Genomic DNA, 19310 nt, shown 5'->3' on the forward strand with positions numbered 1-19310 from the left:
TGAGTATGTTCTTAAACAAACACTCAATTCACTCACAGTAAATTACAGGAAGGCAATCCAAGCTGCAGACTTGGATGCTTGGACTCTTTACCATTACTCTTGATCGTTTACTGACACACACACGCATGCACTTAAACATACCCAGAATTATTATTATGCAATTTTCCTGCCGCTCTAGTGAGTTGCAGCCAAACCTTTGTTTGTAAGAGTAATTGTAAAAACCAAATTACAGCTCATTTTGATTTCTCTGTGCTGTGCTGTGCTGTGCTATGCTGTGTGTGTGTGTGTGTGTGTGTGTGTGTGTGTGTGTGTGTGTGTTCATGCTGTGCGATAAGATGTGATTGATGGTGCAGTAAGGTTTACACAGCATAATCACCAAGTGGATTCAAAACAAATTTAGCGGTTATAGAGGGTTTCTTATTCTAAACCAGAGTAACTGTTAAGAAGAGATCAAAACAGAGTTAGTGTAGATCTGTGGCAAGTTTAAAAGCCTCTGTAGCTAATGAGAAAACACCTATTTTAATTTGTCTAATCAGACAAGAGGTGGCAGCATTGTTCAACCCAGTAAATGATCACTCTTCAGTAACACATTCATTCATCCACTTCATGTCAAAGCCAAGTCATTTACTGTAATACTCCTGGCCTCATAGCTGCTTCGTGGAGGCACAGAGATGCCTACAATGTTGATGTCCAGTATTAGCTATCGTCATTTTACTCAAACATCCAACAGTTCTAATTCAAGACTTTCAGAGGCAATAAGTCATTGTTTCATGTTGATTGAGAAAAACAAGACATTCAAAGAACTTAACTTTTAGAGGTTTACATTTTAGTATTTTCTGTCTTTGCAAACACCAACAATTCACCCTACACATGCACGCTTTTATGTACAGTATATAAACACACACAATCAAATCAGGATATTGGAAACCAAAAAGTTTTTATTAATCTTCTTCTGATACAAAAGTGTCATTTAAATAACAAGTTTTAAAAAAAATTTTATCACTTTTTTACAAGGATAAATTAGCAATCTCATTATAATACAATGATGTCAAGAGTTTCCTACAAGGGGAGACCTTAAAGGCTGAACAGACCTCAGCTGGGACTATTCATATCTGGATTTCTCAAAGGCGTTTACAAATCTATATTACCAGTGGTTCTCAATCTTCATTATACATGACACACACAGACACTCGCTGCGTGTCAAGGCACATTATGTGATTGTTTGGAAACGTCAACTGAAGCTCAGCATGGTCTTGAGAGAAAGGCCAGCCAAAACACTAAGGCGGTTAAAGGGGAAAGCTGCATTAGCTCAGAGGGGAGGCAGTCAGAGGTTAATTTAATTCACTTTGAGTGAATGTAATGTTTGTTTGGAGGTGGAAATTTAAGTGTGCCAAGGTATGCTGGTCTGAGATTTTTTTCAGGGTTCTAGGTTTCACCAGAACCACTGAAGGTGTCTCTGAAAGCAAAGAGAGTTGTACTTTCCTATCTCATCGTAATCATTAAGATAAAAAATAGATCTGAGTACATATGATACACAGGACAAAAATACGTTTTTATAAACGTATAAGTTTCAGTCGCTCAGATTATTATTCAAGACTCAAGTATTGAAGGCGTAATGTGACACACATGTATTACATGTACAAAAGACTTGTCAAAACTTAAGAGCTCTGTTAGATTGTCAGGCAAATATATGGTACACGGCTTCAATATTCTGTGAACGCTGCAGAGAGACAGGGTGAATCCAGAGACTGTTAGATCAACAGGGTGGATGGAAATATACAATTAAAATGCAATGTAAGAGAACATTAAAGGAATTCAGCCATGAAATTTCGCAGTCCACAGCGGTGTATGAAAATCTCTTCCAGGGAGGGCTTGATTGTCTGGGAAATGAGCCTTAGATGCAAAAAAAGCACCGGCTGGCAGGACACCACTGAGAGCATCATGTTAAGTATTGGTGTCAGTTTCATTTTTCTGTGATGGCATTAGAAGGGGAAAATATAATAGACACGGACAGAAAAGAAAACGTTGACAGATATGCTCTCTTATTACTGGTGGTTCTTTTACTCCTTATAGTGGTCAAAGATTTGTGTTTCCAAACACTGAATCAGCTTCAGCCAGGAGCTAATCTGGGATTGCATGTAGAGATACTGATACTTCTCTGATAATCACAATAAAAACGCCTCATGTAACAACTTACTCAGTCCCCCTCACTGAGAGAGGTGGTGTAAACCATTGATAAGCTGTTAAAATTTGAGTGTCCAATAACCACGTAAAATTCAACCTTTTTTTATAAGTATTCGGTGATAATAAAGTTGGGGAAAACCTTCTTGTCTGTACAGGTTCTCAATCATCCAGGTCATGTTTTATAAAACACTGCTCACTTTCAGTTGCCTTTGTTCTAGCTTTGTTTCTGTAAATGTTCTCCCCTTGCATATTCAGTGCACAGGGCAGTGCAATGAATATTACATGTAAAACAACTTCACATGTAAAACAAAATTAAATTGTGAGGTTTTTGTATGTCTCATCAGAGCAGTACAAGTTCTCCAAGACCTTTGGAACAACCTACCTGCACAGCACTTCAAGAACTGTACAACCCGGTGCTCTTTCCAAGGGTGGTCACACCAAATATTGATTTGATTAATTGTTTTTCTGTTTACTACACTGGGTAGCTGACATATCAAACTACTGGTGACAGTTTCTTGCTTTTATCACAAAACTTTACGCACAGTACTGTATGTCTATGACAACCTTTTTCAGTTGCATAAAGTGTATTTTGGCAAGTGATTGTCTAATAGCCTGTAATTCTTGAACCTGCCTTGGATTCAGTGTTTGGAAAAGGGCAGGGAGACTAATTCAATTTCCTGGTAAATCAAGAGCATATATAAAGCACAGGGTTTCCAGGAAGTCTGTGCATATCAGTGGACCTTAGCAGAGATTCACAAAGGCCTACATGTCCCAGACCCTTTCAAATGTATGTCTAAATAAAAGGCACAGCTGGTCCTCCATCCCAGGAGTCATTGAGGCATTACTACATAAGTCATAATCACATCATGTCGCTTTCACAACATTTGTAAGATGTGATCACTTTTTTCAGCAGCGCTCATAAGACATCCAACCTGTCCTGGTAGACATTATCTCAACTATAGTGCATTATTACAGCTTAGAGCCTGTTCCCAAACAATTCAGAGAGATAAAATGACCTGCTGTTTTGAGTTGAACAAAAAGTGTAACAACCACAGATAAAAAAAAACATCAACATTGCAGATATAAGGCGCTGTTTCAGCTTTTCATTACATTTCTTCTGTCGTTTTGGTGTGTCGTAATTCATTTCAGCATGAGCTCTCAAAGTGTCAGATACTACTGGGAAACCTCAGCCTACACCTGTATAATATCTGCTCCAGTGTAAAAATGAAATCTTCATAAAACCCCAAAAAGACAGCGGCATGATGTCCAGCAGACTCAGTCTTTTCTGCTGTGGGCTCTGGACAAAAGAGAGGCGGAGAGGTAGGCGAGGTGCTACACAGCTTATTGATCTCTGGTCTGCATATTGATGCTTCTCTTCTGCCTTTCCTGTCTCTCTTTTTCCTCATTTCTTTGCTTTGTCCAAATGCCTGGACAAATGAATCCTAACAGAGGTAGAGAGGCTTCTGTTGCCACTGATGTTTGACTCCTCTTCCTCTTCTCTCCTTCTTCACCCCTCTTAGAGGTACAGAGTCAGGGACTGTCAGGGAGCTCTTGTGATGCAGTAGCATCCAGTGGCTTCTCTCAGAAAGTCCTGCTACATTGACCCCTGGCATGTTTTCATCTCCCTTTCATCTCTCGACCCTCACCGTCCTTTGTTTTGCAGAGTTTCTGTATGTGAGAAAGAAGGAGGTACAACTCCATTCCTGTCCAGTCTCTCTTTCTTTGTCCTCACACCACTGTCTCATTGCCTTTCCCTGGTTTGATCCAGCCCTCGCCTGGTGCCCTTTTGCCCCCTCGGCTCGTCCGGCTGTCTCTGAGTAGGCGGACAGAGCAGCGCTGCCAGGTGTGGAGGGTTTTCACCGACCAGATCCACATGCCTGATGTGATACCAACAAGTAGCGACATGAAGATTCGAAGCATCTCTGACGCCACATATGAGTCCTGGGTACTGGCCCTGAACTGCCCCCAGTGAGAGAGCTGGTAGAAGTAACAGCCGATGACGGTGGATGCCGGGACTGTGTAAAGAACAGAAAACACTCCGATCTTCACCATTAAGCGCTCAAGCTTGTCTGTTTTGGCACCATCCTTCTGCAGATTGGAACGGATCTTGAAAAGAGCCACAAGGCCGGCACAGATGAACAGAGTGCCTGAGGAGGAGGGGAGAAAAAATGCCATGTCAATCAGAGAGAACTTAATGAAAACTGAGAGCTTGTGTATGTCAAAGATAATTATAATAAAGGTGTAAAGCAGTAGATATAAGCCATAGAAAGTGATAGAATTCTCATATTAATGGACAAATTAACTGTATTGGGATGCAATTACCTATGAGGAGGTATGTGGCCAAAGGGGCCACCACAAAGCCTGTGAGTGCCTCCTGCTGCTGGTTGCCAACATAGCACAGCCCAGTCAGGTCGTCTGCATCCACCAGCCTCATGATGAGGATGACAATGGTTTTGACAGCTGGGATGGCCCAGGCAGCGATGTGAAAGTAGGAGCTGTGCATTTCAATCGCCTCGTGGCCCCACTTCAGTCCAGCAGCCAAGAACCAGGTGAGGGTCAGGATCACCCACCTGGAGCAGTGAGATGAACAAGAATATCCATCTCATTTCTGTAATTGCTCAAAAGATTTCCAGGAAACAAGATGCTGAGGCAAACAAAAGCTAGTCTGTTATGATTTCACAGCAAAATCATGTAGACATGTGCCTCAGTTGTAATTAGGTAATCATGACACAGTTTACACAATGGAGCATTGTGATCATATTTTTGGAGATTGAAGTGACTTGTAGCTTTTCCAAGTGGGTAAGAGTGAAGACAATCAGGGAAACAAGGGTCAAACAAAAAGGAGAGAAGAGCTGTGACGGCCCTGTGCTTTAAAAGTGACACTTGTACCTTTTGTATGCAGGAAAAATGAATCCAACTAGTACAAAGGTTGTGAGACAGCAGTCAGATATTAAAGAAAACAGGATACAAGTCTCGTGTTCCAATTGTTCCCGCAAAGCCTTTTCATTACCACTGATGACAATGGTCAAAGTGGGACATAGACGTGAAGGATTGATATGATGAAGTGTGCGTGGCTGCGTTTGTTTGTTCTCACCAGAGTGAGGAGGCCATGCCAAAGAAGTAGAGGAGGAGGAAGACGATGGCACAGCCGGTGCTCTTCAATCCTTCTTGAACCAGAATTGGCACGGCTGCGGCATCCAGGTCACAGGAAACACGCTCTCTCCCAAGAGTCAGTCGTACCTGGAAAAACACAAAAGAACAAAAATGGAAATGAGGTGTGGCTGCACTAGAGTAATGCCAGAAATGACAAAAAGAAGCATCACCTTTCTCACTGAATACAATCATAAAAAGCTGTACATCAAGACATGAAATGAATTCCCTCTAACGGCTTTAGTGGGACCATATAACACTCAATGTCTACTTACCAGGTAGGCAACACTGTACAGATTACAGCACATGGAGAGAAAGATGATGGGCCTTTCAGGGTAGGAGAAGCGCTGGGAATCCAAGAGAAAGGTCAGGACTGTCAGAGTGGTAGACAGGAAGCACAGCACAGCCCACACCGCCATCCATGCATCTGTGAAGACTTTGGCCCCCCGCCGATAGAGCCCGCTGTCGTAGCCACACTGGAGAGTACAGCTTTCGGTCTGTTTGAGCCAGGTATACTGGTCGGGAGCAGATCCCAGGGCCTGACACTCCTCCTGGTGGGGAGGATGACGGACAGGCTGGTAGGGAGGGTCCTCATCACCTGGACCCTCCATGCACATGTGGTTGTGGTCATTTTGCGGTGGGAAGAGGCTGCAGTTGAGCACCTGGAAAGGAAACATGGCAAGAAAGGTTAGGCTCCTTTCTGTGACGATCCTTTTTCTTTTGCCACATCTTATTTTGTGTATCCCCTGACAATATCCTGAAGTTATGTTTGGTAGGGGATGTTTACATGATGATGTGACTCACCTCAGGCCATATGAAGCCAAACTCGTGGAGCACAGGGAGACACTTTCTCTTGACAGACAAGCACATGCTCCCACATGGGCCGATGGGGATGGGAACCTTGTCTGTGCACATTGGCACATAAACCGAGCATAGGAAAAACTGAAAAACAAAGAGTACATGGTTTAACATTTTTCAAATTCCTGCAAAACATGCAAGTTCTGAGAGAAAGGACAATGTTACAAGTCATAAATGAGCTTAGACTGATGATACTGCTGCTGAAGTTGCTGCTGGATGTGAGTAATGTGCTGCGTTTATTTTTTGGGGATGACTGATGTAAGGGGGTGAAACTCAATACATTTTACTTAATTAAGAGTTAAAGAATATCGCGTTTACCCGGTAATTACAATGCTTTGTAGACTTTAATTCAGTTCAGTTAACATAAACTGCGAAGCAGGAGATGAACTGCAACTGTGAGAACCCTGTGGGCTTTTGTATGCTACAACAGATTAAAGCCTGAAGATGGCTCTTCCGTCTACTTGCGTATACCTCTCACCATCCTGCTACTTTCGATACATTTCATCAGCCCTTCCACTGGTGGACCTCTGTTTTTGCTTCTAATAAGAAACTCCATGACTTGAATCAACACTAACCTGCTCCAAGGTTACACATACAACTCTGCATCTTTAAAAACAATCTGCAGACTTAACAGCGATGCCCCTAATCCAAGACTCAGCTTTCTCCGTCCCATGGCAATGATTTCGAAATAGATATCTAAGTCTGGGTTGTAAAGATAGTCTGGAGTCACATTTGACTACTGAGGGGGTGATGTTGTGAGCGGAGAAACTGCTCTGAGGTAACAAGGGGCAGCAATTTTAAGCGATTTCATGCATTTACTGTCAAATCTGTTTAAACCCCAGGTGTAAAATTGTACCAGGTTCACGATAAGAAAATACATAAAGGTACTTGTCTCAGCTACCAACAACACACAAACAAACACTAGTTCTGGGTGCTTGGACAGAGTGACTGAGTTAAAAAAGAAAATGTTAAAGGCCTTGCTGTTTTTCATTTCCAAAATGCCAAAATATGAACTGGGCCAGAATAAGAAGTAATGTTATGGGCCTGCAGCCTTGATATTCAATGATAGACAAATCCCAGCTTGAAATCAGGCCCTTGGACAGGGCCCAGACGAAACATGAATCCAACAAGAGTGTCAAGGTTGTGAAATAAATATGCAGGGAGATGTTATACAACTCAGTGTTATTTCCAAAATAAACTTAAAAATGTTGGGACATTAAAAACTACAACCACAATAAAAACAACTTAAAGCTTCTGTTCTGTTACAGTTTGATAATGGCACCAAAGAGATTTGTCTTTTGATTATAATTGTGATTTGGAACGTGGTGCTTCTTTGTCTCGTTTAATTGAGTAGAGGCCCAATCTAGAGAGAGTTTCCCACTATAAATATAGAAATGCTCCATAAACCTGTTGTTGAATAATTTATGACTTGATTGAATAAACGTCATTAAATTACATTCAGTGCAATTTCTGACATTTCTCACAGTGAGCTGTGCATACTCAACTGGTGACAGTAATGTAACACATTCTGGGTGTTTTCCCAGACCGTTTGTAACCTGAGCGCTGTCACTTCACTGGTAAAAGCTGCTCCAGTTACCAGTCAGGAAGCCTCCCATTAGAGCAAATGTTAGGCGATAGTGTTTCCCCTTCCCCTCTCTCCCTCTTTAACGTGTGTGTGTGTGTGTGAGAGAGAGAGAGAGAGACAGAGAGAAAGACTTGAGTGTCAGCTAAACTTACAGGAGTTTATGTCGCAGTTGCTTCTTGTTCTGTCTATTTTTCTCTCACATGTGTCTCTCTGAGTGCTGTATTAATTTAACATGTCAAACTGTGTTTTACCCTTATTTCTCCACTGAGTAAAACTTTAACAAAAAAATAAATAAATAAATAAAACATTTAGGCAGGACAGTGGACTCTGGCATATGATGACTCAAAAAAGCACTTGGGGCAGTTTACATTTGATGGCACGCTTGCATGTGTGTGAAAATAAGTATGGCTAAATTACAAGAATGCATGCAGTTTTAGAAAAAGAAAACACCATTCATCTACAACCGGTATCTCCAAAAACGTCACCTCTTTCTCAGTGCTCACTCCAATCACAATCTAAAGTAAAATCTCAGAGAAACACAAGGGATAAATTTTTTTTCTTACATGGTGCATGAGTCAAACAAGCAGCATTTGTTTTAGGACACTGAGGACACCATTGTTACCAAGTACAGTTCAGCGTATAGCAGTGAAGATCCAGAATTCAGATTCTGTTGCTGTGCAATGCATGAACTCAGAATGTCAACAGACAGAGGGGGCATTTTCAATGAAATTAGCATGACAGCCTTGCAGGACGGAGAATAAGGAAGGAAGGAAGGAAGGAAGGAAGGAAGGAAGGCATGGGACCCCCTCCGTTTATTTTAACTCCACAAGACTCAACCTATAGCTATTATGCTCCTCGTTATCACTGGCACCATCATTCTGAACAGCTCCCTGAATATAGTCAGTTGTTGCTGTTAACTCCCTGTCATGTGCTCTGGGACCTCAATTTGCCTCTCTGTGAGCACACAAATATAGCGTCAGCCTAGACATTTATAGACTCAAATCGCTGTTCCTAAATTCGCGAATGCAACACCACTAGTAATGACATTCTGGCAATTTTATACTTTCTTATAATACCAGTGCGCGCTGGCAAGCCCCCTGGTCCATTACCTTGAGCTGACTGGAGCAGCCGTACTGGATGAGCGGCGTGAACGTGGTCAGCTGCAGCTCCGCGTCCGACTGTAGCACGTTGCCGACCAGATTGGGCATCTTGGTGACATTGTATCCCAGACCCTGGCACATGCTGATCCGGATCGGGTCGCAGGTCATCTCGTCCACCTCGTCACCGAAAGCCCTGACCACGCAGAGCGGACGGAGCAATCCGGACAAGAAGAGCAAGGCTACCCTGGTGAACGACACCATCATCCCGGGCATGGTCACCCTGACACCCTCTGTAGATATTGGCACGCTGTTCGTCTCCTCAAACACACGCACAATCAGGTCGGGTCGCCCTGGAAACCACAGCGCTGTTTATATTCCGATAGTAGCTACCGGAGCGCATGTAGTCCGTGCGTTCAGGAGGCTGCCCCACTCCGACCCATTCAATACGTTGGAATATCCAGAAAGGAGTAGTGAATCGTTTCGGGATCTGTGCGTAATCAGGAGCGAGTCTTCTCTTCTCAGTGAAAATAAACCATGCAAAATGCAACCATTCAGATAAATCCCGGTGTCCTCCTTATGTTGCTATACGTTAATAGCTCCGTGAGTATATGGGGGAAAAAATAAAAAGTGCAGCGTAGCGACGAAAGAGACAGCGGGTCTGGTTTTGCGCCTACTGCCTGGGAGCGTCCAGCACTCAACTTTATTGTGTCTGTGAGGAGAGACTGTTTTTCGCCCCGTCCAAAGAAGAGCCAACCAATCCATGTGCTGGAGTTGGGTTTCCCTGACCAACCCCTGGCCAGGAGGGCGGGATCAGAGAGAAAAATAGAAGAGCGAATCTCTTCTACTCCCCTCACCCCTTAACCACCCCCCACCCCCACCCCACCCCAGCCCCTAAAGCATTTTGCCTTATCCTGTCTCATTGGCTTTTATTCTTCTCTCTCTTCAGTAAGCATTCCCTCTAATTCAGAGAATATCCACAACCTGTATTTGCAGCAGCAGATGTGGCTTAAATTTATTTTCAGTGGCCAGTAGCTTTAATTTTAGAAAACATGTCAAAAGTGCACTTTTTGCTTTGTGCATGTGTGTGTGTGTGTTTTCATTTTATATTCAAGGCCCCTAATGGTCTTTTAAGGCTGTCTGGAACTTCACCACAGGTTCCACTCCCCTCCTCTAAAGGCCCGTCAGCTCTAAATGCTCATGACATTGTAATTGAAAGTAGGGCCTTATGTGATGCTGAAGCATTGGAAATCTGTTTTGCATTGCAATGGATGCACATACAGGACAGGTTTTGTTTGCTTGTGGCACCCTGGGAGAAGGTTTCTCTTTTTACAGCATGAAACTAGCAGTGAAGAGTGTTGTTTTGCCTTTTCCCTGTTGTCAGTGGACTTGGGTCAGAAAGGGCTCGGATTTATTACAAATATTTTGGAAGGCAGAAAGCTTGAGGAATACTTGATTTGCATTTTTTTTTAAACAATTTGCACAATTCTGTTGCAATGAAACTCACCCCAAGAACTCCACAGATTTTTTTAGATGTTTAGCTTGCTAGAGTTTCAAATGAGATAAAACCTCAGACCAACTGCCAGCGAGAAGAATTGAGAATTGTATTTCCATTTTACCCATTTATAGGGCACCTTTTAAAATACTTGGAAATTCTAAATTTCAGCCCTAGAATATTACTGCAGAAGAAAATGTAGATTAATATATGGTTCCCTGTCCTTAAGTGGTAAACAAATGTTTGTTTGTCCCAGGAAATAGCAGTTTGCAATTGGACTGTGGACTGTACAAAAGATAAATAATAAGATAAAATGAAATAGAATTAAAAAAAAAAAAAAATACAAGTATTGGCATATCTAAAAAATATTTAGACCATTAGACCATTGACACTTGTCAACATTATCACATGATGCCACTTCTTCATGGTACTAAATAAAGCAGTTACACTCAGCATTCATGTTTGAAGACTACATTAGACCTGAGACTGTTTCCTTGGTCTTCTCTAATTGGCTGAATGAAAACCACATCCTCCTAAATGTCAATGAGAGGCACCGGAGTGACCATATATGATTCTTCGCCCCATAAAGGGTTAAAGTCTGAAATGATGTTCACACTGCAAGCATTATTTACTTAAATTTCATGTGTTGACCCATTGATACATCTGAATACACACGCTGTGTCATGTACACAAACTTAAATAGAAATAGAGTTCATTCTGACCATAGAATCTGTGCCTTTTTTATTATCTCAGACCTAATCACCTGTTATCTGCTGACACAAACAAACATGACCAACCAGCACAGGAAAGAAGGAGAATAGAATTGCTGTTCAGACTTTACATTAGCTTTCATAAGATGAGAATTAGCACTCTGAAATGTTTCATATGCTGCTCTTATTGTGCTGCTGTTTTCTCCCCCATGGATTACATTGTGACGTGTGGGCGAATCCAGTGTGACAATTGATTGGCAGCAGCAATGACCTCTCCACCCAGCCCCCCCCCCCCCCCCCCCCCCCCCCAACCCAGCCCCCAAACACACAAACTTCTCCCACACATGTGCACAATCCCCCTCCCCACACTTCTGCTCTTCGGCTGAACCTCAGGTCAAGACCCGAAGTAATTAGCACTGAGCTGAAACAATAGAGTGTGCCTTAGAGCTGATAGTTATCAGGGGAGTGGTGTGTGTGCAAGAGAAAGGAGTGGATGGGTGAGAAATGGCATTGGCAGTTGTGATCAGACTTTAGGTGTAAAACTGAAAGAATATTTTGAACTAAAAGCACAAGTAACAACAGTGAGAGCAGAGAGAAACTCAGTATTTGAAGTTCCAGCACCACATCACCAGCAGACTCTGTCCCCACTGCTTATTTCACAGTAGAGTGTGAATAGCAGGGGTGAGCAGACAACTTGTTGGAATTGACAGACTAATGACCGTCACACTGAGCATATAATGACCACAGTTACTCTTCAAGCCATAAAACCACTGAGTTAACAATAACAGAGCAAACCCTGTAGTATAATTTAGCAACTTCTAGGATTTACCCACAGTTAACATTGATGATCTATAAATATTAATAAAGCACGAGAAGTACTACTTCTTGTTCTGCTCATATCTGGCTGCTCATAATAAATGATTTCTGCTCTTTGATGCTGGTTTTCTTGAGTCCACATGGAGGGTATTTTCTGACCATTCTACTTATGTGCACAAACCACTTTCAGACCTAACCAGCAATCAGCTGTAGAAGGAATAATGTTGCCAATATTTGGGTTAACCCAAGCATAAGATAAAAATTTGTGCTGACTAGTTAATTGATGGTGACTGTATGGAAAACAGCATTTGAAGGGTGCAGAGGTTGGCCCTGGACACAGTGAAACTCAGATCAGAATGTATTGAAAGTCTTATGATCAAGGATACGCAGCAACCAGACCACAATGATAGTACGTTCATACAGTTCAGCTCTATGTGTTTTTATCAGCACTGAGACTTCTAATATCAGTTTCTAAAACATGCATTGTGAGAGCTGTGTGTGAGTTTGTTTTGCAGTCTAACAGTGCTGATTTCCACTGCTGTAGGCCAAGCAAAAATAGTCAGGGCTTTCTAATTATCTATGCCACACAGTTTCCTCCAACACAGCGTTCATGTGATTCTTTCTGCATATTGATGCCAACAGAAGGGACTCAGTGGTGTGGTTTTCCTTCCCAAATTACCCACCCTTGCTAACATTTTGATGGTTTAATGCTTAAGAGGCCTGGCTTTGGAAGGGCATATGCCCTGGCTGGCCTGGCTTCAAACCTTCCTACAGTCTTCACTGGCTTCACTGGCACCTTTTAACTTCCACAAAAACACAAAATATACATGCAGAATTGAAGTTGTCCTGTTAGGTTAACAACAAGTAAAGAATAATGAGGGAACACTACATTTATAGTTTAATTCAGCCAGGAAGGGAACTGCATGAGTGTCTTCAGGCTGTGTTGGCATGGCTGCTGGTTTAAAATGCAGCAATGTGGGGTTGCAGATTTACGATTATTAATAATGTAGCTTCACTTGCACAGAGCGCTGCTAAAATCAACTGAGGTACTAGCGTGGGCAGGACACCTGCATCTGTCCGTAATGATTTAATACCAGCTGCTCAGAACTCATTTATATTAGAAGTTCTTCCAGTGTTGGCAATTTTTATTTTCAACAAATTTGCCTTTTTCCTGAAAGTACTCATCACATGAAATCATTCATCTAAATGTAGCTTGAGGCTTCAGAACCATGTCACATAAAACTGTTTAAAGGACATCGCTAAATAAATCCACTGCTGAAATATGATGTTTTTAAAATGACAGTGTCATAGTGTGCAACTCTTTATTTTATATATACACTTCTCTCTCATGTGGAGTGCACAGCCCCTTCTTTAAATGAATAATAAACATGTTCGAGTGGCCGCAGTACTGCTCAGTCCAACTTGGTCTTGCTGTGGGAATGTAACCATTCTAACCTTTCAGCTTGGCAGGCAGAGTGAAAGGCAGCACCCTGAGGACAGAAAGAGAGACACAAGTGTGTATCTGTCACCAGATAGCATCTTATGGCAAGATGCCCAATTTCTGAAGCCCTTGAAGTGTGGTATTAATAGGACTGCCAACTCCTTGGAATGGTGTAAGTGTGCATAACTGCAGATGTTCTGCATACACTTGTGTGGTGCTGGTGATGTGTGGCCTTACTTTCATGAATTTTGTTCTTTGAACTGTGCACGTGAATGTAGGTGTTGGTGGGGGGTTGATTGTGCATGAGTGGGAGTGGGGGTTTGTGTCATTATGGGTTTGGAGGAGTTTGATAGAAGAGAGTGGGGGGTTTCTGCAGGTGATCTGTCCCCTGTGGGACTGCAGGCTCACATTACTCCTGGGTAGAGTACCAGTATGCACACACAGCCACGCACTCTCTGTATTTAACTCTCCAACATGCCAGTCTGGTCTCCCCATTCCTTCTTTTACTATCTTTACTCCCTCACTGTTGCTACCAATCTCCTTTTTATACCTCCAATCATCCTGGAAATGTTATTTTCTGTGCTGACTTTTCACAGAAGTTCTCCTTAAAATTCCCATAACCGGATTTCAGTTATGGGAATTATGTTGATCACAATCAATGTCATTAATTAATGTGAAAGCCATTATTGGAGCTATTTTCCTTAAATGTCCGGGGAAATATAGTGAGCTCGGTCTGATATCTGCATCTCCATTTCTAATAGAAATGTGGAGGGAACATAAGAGCTGACATAGAGGTAGCTTCACTTATAGGCTCATCTTTGTCCAAGAGCTAAGTTAACATTTTGTGTGGGCTAAAACATTTTGTTAATCACAGTTTATACTTCACACATCCGATCCAATAAATACATACTCAAGTGATAACGAGATAATTGTTTGGGCCTCCTTATTTGCTGTAACCGTCATAATCTGCATTTTGTTATATTTTTATCAACAAATTCACAAAATAACCTCCATGTAGGTTATCAAATTATCTTGTTTGTGTGTAAACATTAAATCTCCAAACATGTGCAGAGATACAGTAGCTCTGTGAAAAAATCAGATTTTTCATGAAAGTACTTTCATTGTAGCGTTCTATGTAATGAAACAATATATGAAACAGTGCAGCTGTTTTGTTCCTTTACATACGGTTTATTAAATGCAGAAGGTTTTGCATTATTCACCGTGAAATTACATTAGAGCTGGCATTAAGGCTTTGTGCTCTAGTTCATCATGTCCTAAATGCTGGATAAGCAGACGATAAAAATGCTCTCGACTACGCTACGTGTTGTGTTTTATGTGGTGGTTTGACTATGATTTTAACACACATTAAAATCATATTTACAAATGGTCTCTGATGGAAGCCCTCTTTACTGAAAAAGATGATAATATCTTTGTGTCCCTGGCTGATGGAAACAAATCTCCCCTAATGACCTCTCTGTATGGTCTGTATCCCACATCAAATGCTTTCAATAACTTCATTATAATGACTTGACCACATGGCAGGGTACCACCATGCATCAGGGAGTTCAGTTTTGATTCTATAAGGCACTCATGAATGGTGACTTTTCCAAAGGCGTGCTCTGTCTGGCCTGTTTGGTGGCAGCCAACAGAGTGCTGATAGATGGTTCCTGTCCGTGTCTGTAAATCGGCCTCTTGTTGGAGAGTTAACCCCTGTAACCCTGCTCGTCTGTAACAGCAGACTCTCCTCTCACAGCCCGGGGCAGCTGATGAGCCTTTCTCAGAAATCTGATGAGCAGGTGGTAGCGGTCCAGTTGGGATGCTGATGAATGTATTTGCTTTGTAAGATGTGTCCCCACTGCTGTATATGGCTGAGTGGGTGAGAACAGCTCGCAGAAGAAAAATAGCAAAATAAAATCACCTCTTGTCCTTGGAACATCTGCACCACCAGCTGAACGCAGCTTTCTGTGATTACAGAAATGTCCTGTTTAAATGGATGAAAAAACATATCTGAGCAGAGGCTATTAGTACAGAGGTCAACTATGAAGACTGGACAGGCCAATTAGATTAGCTGCTGAACATGTTTCCTTGTTCAGTTTCTTTGTTTTGTGTGATCATTGTTCACAGTTAATCTGAAGGGAAATACACTATATTATGTAGACACACAATTCTGAAGTGTATACACACACACACACACACACACACACACACACACACACACACGGACATGCATGCTCTCAGAGAATTAGGGAGGAGTTCTCCTCCTCCTCCTGACCTTCTGCAGACACAGCTGTTTCTCCTCTGACTGGTGACTGGGACAAGTTTTATTAATGTGCTGTAACTAAGTAACCACAAAATATGGATCTCTATAGCACTGCTCACAGACTGATTTATCCTTCTGCTTGCTTCATGTTCATGTCAGTGGGTGTGCACACATTTTGACTGTCCCATATTTCACATAAAAATATCCTTGTCCACTGAGCAGTGTTGATTTGTTACTACAAGGATGAATAAGACACATTTGTTAAAGTAACTGCAGCCCCTACAGTTCTTTTAGAGCCATTGTGACTGGTTTCTCCCATTAAAGTGATCATTTTCATTGTATGCCATTTTTTGGCATGTGTGCGCAGCCGTTACAGTTTGTATCCGTGATCCATGTAAATCGTGCAAATCCAAGATACTGAACCTTTTCACAAAAGCGTTTGTAATTGACTGGGATTACTGCTTGACAGACAATTTCTGGGAACCACTTTAACATGAGTGTGTGTGTCTGTCTGTGCGTGTGTGCTTGGAACATAATTCATCTATGGGTTCTGCGGAACCACCATGACACCATGAGATGAGAATTTAGAGCTGTCTCTTTGGCCTTCATATTGACACTTGTGTCCTGGGAAAAAAATGGCTAAAATGCTTTTGAGTATGCATGCTGGGAAGTTGGGGAAAAATATGCCACAAGAATGAATGTATGTGTGTGCGCTTTCTGACAACGAAGTGGAAATGTTCTGTCAACTGCTGTGTTGAAAATGCGAAAGGCTGACATCCAGCATGCAGCTGTGCATTGGGAGGGAGAAAGAGCAAATGCGAGAATGATTTACTATGCTTGGCGAAGGGAGGTGGGCACAGTGTTACAGTGGACCCGATATGTAAAGAGGACAGAGAGGGAAGCTTCTGAGATATGAAGTTTGCTTGAGATACAACTGTTTACTCAAAGAGAGAGAAAAAAGCAGAAAGCAATGAAGAGACTATTTTATTTGAACTTACATTGTTCCAAAATGAATCATTATTTTTCTAGTTATGTGCTCTATGTGTGCTGTTTCCACTCTAAACACACCTTCATCTGATTCTCCTTCAGTTTGTTATTCATAGACCTCTGCGCTGACTTCCTTGGCACCTGTCTCTTCCCTGTCTTGTTGCTCCACTCCCTTAAATAGAACTCATGTCTCTAGAGGAAGAGTAAACACTGGCCCTTCCGTGGGAATACAGACCAACACACACACACGGACACACGCAAGCATATCTTCATGGTAACATACTACATTTCTGACCACATATGGAGCAAGTCTGTAAGCCAACGGTAGCTAATATTTTAGATGATATCAAACCTTAGTAGCCATAACATAAAAACCACTAACAAGAGAAGTAAATAACATTGACAATCTTGTTCTACTTGGAAACTTTTGGACCCTTGATGGCAGCAGCCATCCCCAGCAGGATGCAGCTTGACAGAGATACACACACACAAAACACTTTAGAAACAACTCAAACAACAAGAAGAAAAGTGCAAGTTTTGACCTGGCCTCCAAATTCACTCGATGTCTAACTGTTCCAGTATCTGTGGGATGAACCATCCACAGACAGATCAATCTGATATCAAGTGAATACAGGATAGTATCACCGATACCGATATTTTTTAATAAATAAGGTGGTACTGGATGCGTCATTGAATTGCTAAATCCCTAAGTGCTTCTTGTGATGTTTCCTTTTTTATTATTAAATAGTTAAAACCCAGGACAGAATTAGGACAAAGTTTATAATTAAATAGAAAATGCTTTATTATCAATTTTCTTTCCAGAAAAATCTTAAATAAAAAGTGTGCGCAAACCAGTAAACAAATTAAATCAAACAAGTACTGTTGAGAACCTATATTAGAAAAAGTAAATTAAAGTTCTGAACAACAAAAACAACAACTAGTGAAAATTTACATAACATGTAAACTACTTAACAACCCCCAAAGCCTTTAGTTAGTCTGTGCAGAACAAAGGTTTTAGTTATAGGTTTTTGTTCAAGATTAGTATCATATTAATATTTTTTCTCTCTGCGTTTCTTCTGTTGTATTTTCTCTGTGCGTGTGCTGATGAACCTGAGCCGGCAACTTGTTTGTTTGGTTGCTTTGCGCGTCTAAGTCGTCACGTCACGTGACTCACATGACGGCGCAACATCTAAACACAAGGTAAACACAAGGTTAATTGTACTATTTAGATGCTATTACCTTTACCTATGCCGATAGCGCCGGCGCTATGTTTTCTACTACAGGAGTATTCTTACCGTAACTCCATCAAAGTTGGTCCCATCGTAAAATTCCAACGGTGTTGGAAAGCTGAGAACTAGGTTGACTAGGCTGAGAAGGTCTGTGTTTTATTATACGTATTTCTAACATTGGGAAGACCATCCAGAACGGTCTAATGACCGCTGCGGCTCCTTGAGGAGAAGAGCGATTCGGAGGATGCGACTTTTGACCTGAGGTACGTGAACAGCATATGTGGCTAATAGCATACCTTATTTACAACAAGTTTCCCGTGATTACCTCAACTTTATTGTTCTAATCATTTGTGTTTGCTGCTATGATAAAAAGGATAAAAAGGAAACATTTGTTATCTATTTTACTTTCAGTGCTTACCCTTCTGTTGAAAAGTCCCCCTCCATCAGCCACACCCACCATTACCCTGACCCCACAAACAGCTGGAATCCAGCTCCCCAATTTCACCTACTGTTTATAGTCATGTTTTGCATAATTTAGTGAGTCCTAGACTCACAAAATTACTGGTGATTATTCTAAACATGTGTAGGTTCACCTTTCAAATGTCAAATCAAAACTTCATGAGCGATAACAAAATTTATTCTCATAAGAGTCATGAAAAAAACATTCCAGTTTTGTATTTTTTCTGTTTAAAACTGCTGATAATTCCATACAATGTGCAATAATCATTAACCAAATGTTCAAAAGTAAAGTTCAAGTAAAAGGGAAAAAGGGACCAAAGCTCTCAGCCTTAGGGCAATTCCTGACCATTTTCAGCCTCAGTAGGTAAAGGGTTAAAGCCTATGATTCAAACTAATGCTGCAGTTCTAAATGCTCAACTGTCACTTTTTGCCACTCAGTGGCCGTAACCACGGAGAGCTGTGATGTCACATGTACACTATTCTATGAAATAAAAAGGGTTCTGATTAAATTGAGCTGATTAAACCAGTACAGTTAACTGGTCTGTCACATGACAAGTCCCCCAATTCAGAAGATTTAAGTGTATATCTGTATTTAGGTATTAAAAGCAAAAGTGGTTTAATACTAAAGACAAAATATTGTAACTTTTATAGAGACATCTGTAGCTATTTAATTTTTATTCTTTAAGCCACTATAATCAGATTTCATGCTGCACAAGGCATGAGTCTAACAACAGCAGGGCGTGTTACTCCCTGCAATATTTCAAACGGATCCGTTGTCAAAAAATTAAATTTCATGTTTGACGAACGACGGCAACATGTGTTAACGTCACAAGGAAAACACGTTGCATTTCCTGTTACTAAGATTTAACTTAAAAATGCTTTTAATGACACGCTGCAGCAGTAGGAAATGTGCAGCTGCATTAAAGAAATAAGTCATCTTGTATCTCATTCAGCCCAACATATAACCGTAAAACCTAAAATTAAAGTTTAAATCATAAAATATAGGCTGTAATAGTCTATATACTGAACAAGATTATGA

At 41.4% G+C, this 19310-nt stretch overlaps 1 protein-coding gene across 1 annotated transcript; it reads right to left on the reverse strand.

Moving 5' to 3' along the window:
* Positions 1–918: 918 nt before the first annotated feature.
* On the reverse strand, positions 919–9573 carry fzd4 (frizzled class receptor 4). The gene is made up of 6 exons (XM_047594510.1): positions 8887–9573; positions 6139–6276; positions 5610–5996; positions 5279–5424; positions 4507–4754; positions 919–4331 (listed from the first exon to the last, which is right to left on the reverse strand). The coding sequence occupies exons 1-6, from the start codon at positions 9148–9150 to the stop codon at positions 3913–3915; spliced, it is 1602 nt and encodes a 533-aa protein (XP_047450466.1). The 5' UTR covers positions 9151–9573; the 3' UTR covers positions 919–3912.
* Between the last annotated feature and the right edge of the window lie 9737 nt (positions 9574–19310).

This window comes from Mugil cephalus, chromosome 9, assembly GCF_022458985.1.
Source record: "Mugil cephalus isolate CIBA_MC_2020 chromosome 9, CIBA_Mcephalus_1.1, whole genome shotgun sequence".
In the NCBI taxonomy this organism is placed as follows: domain Eukaryota; kingdom Metazoa; phylum Chordata; class Actinopteri; order Mugiliformes; family Mugilidae; genus Mugil; species Mugil cephalus.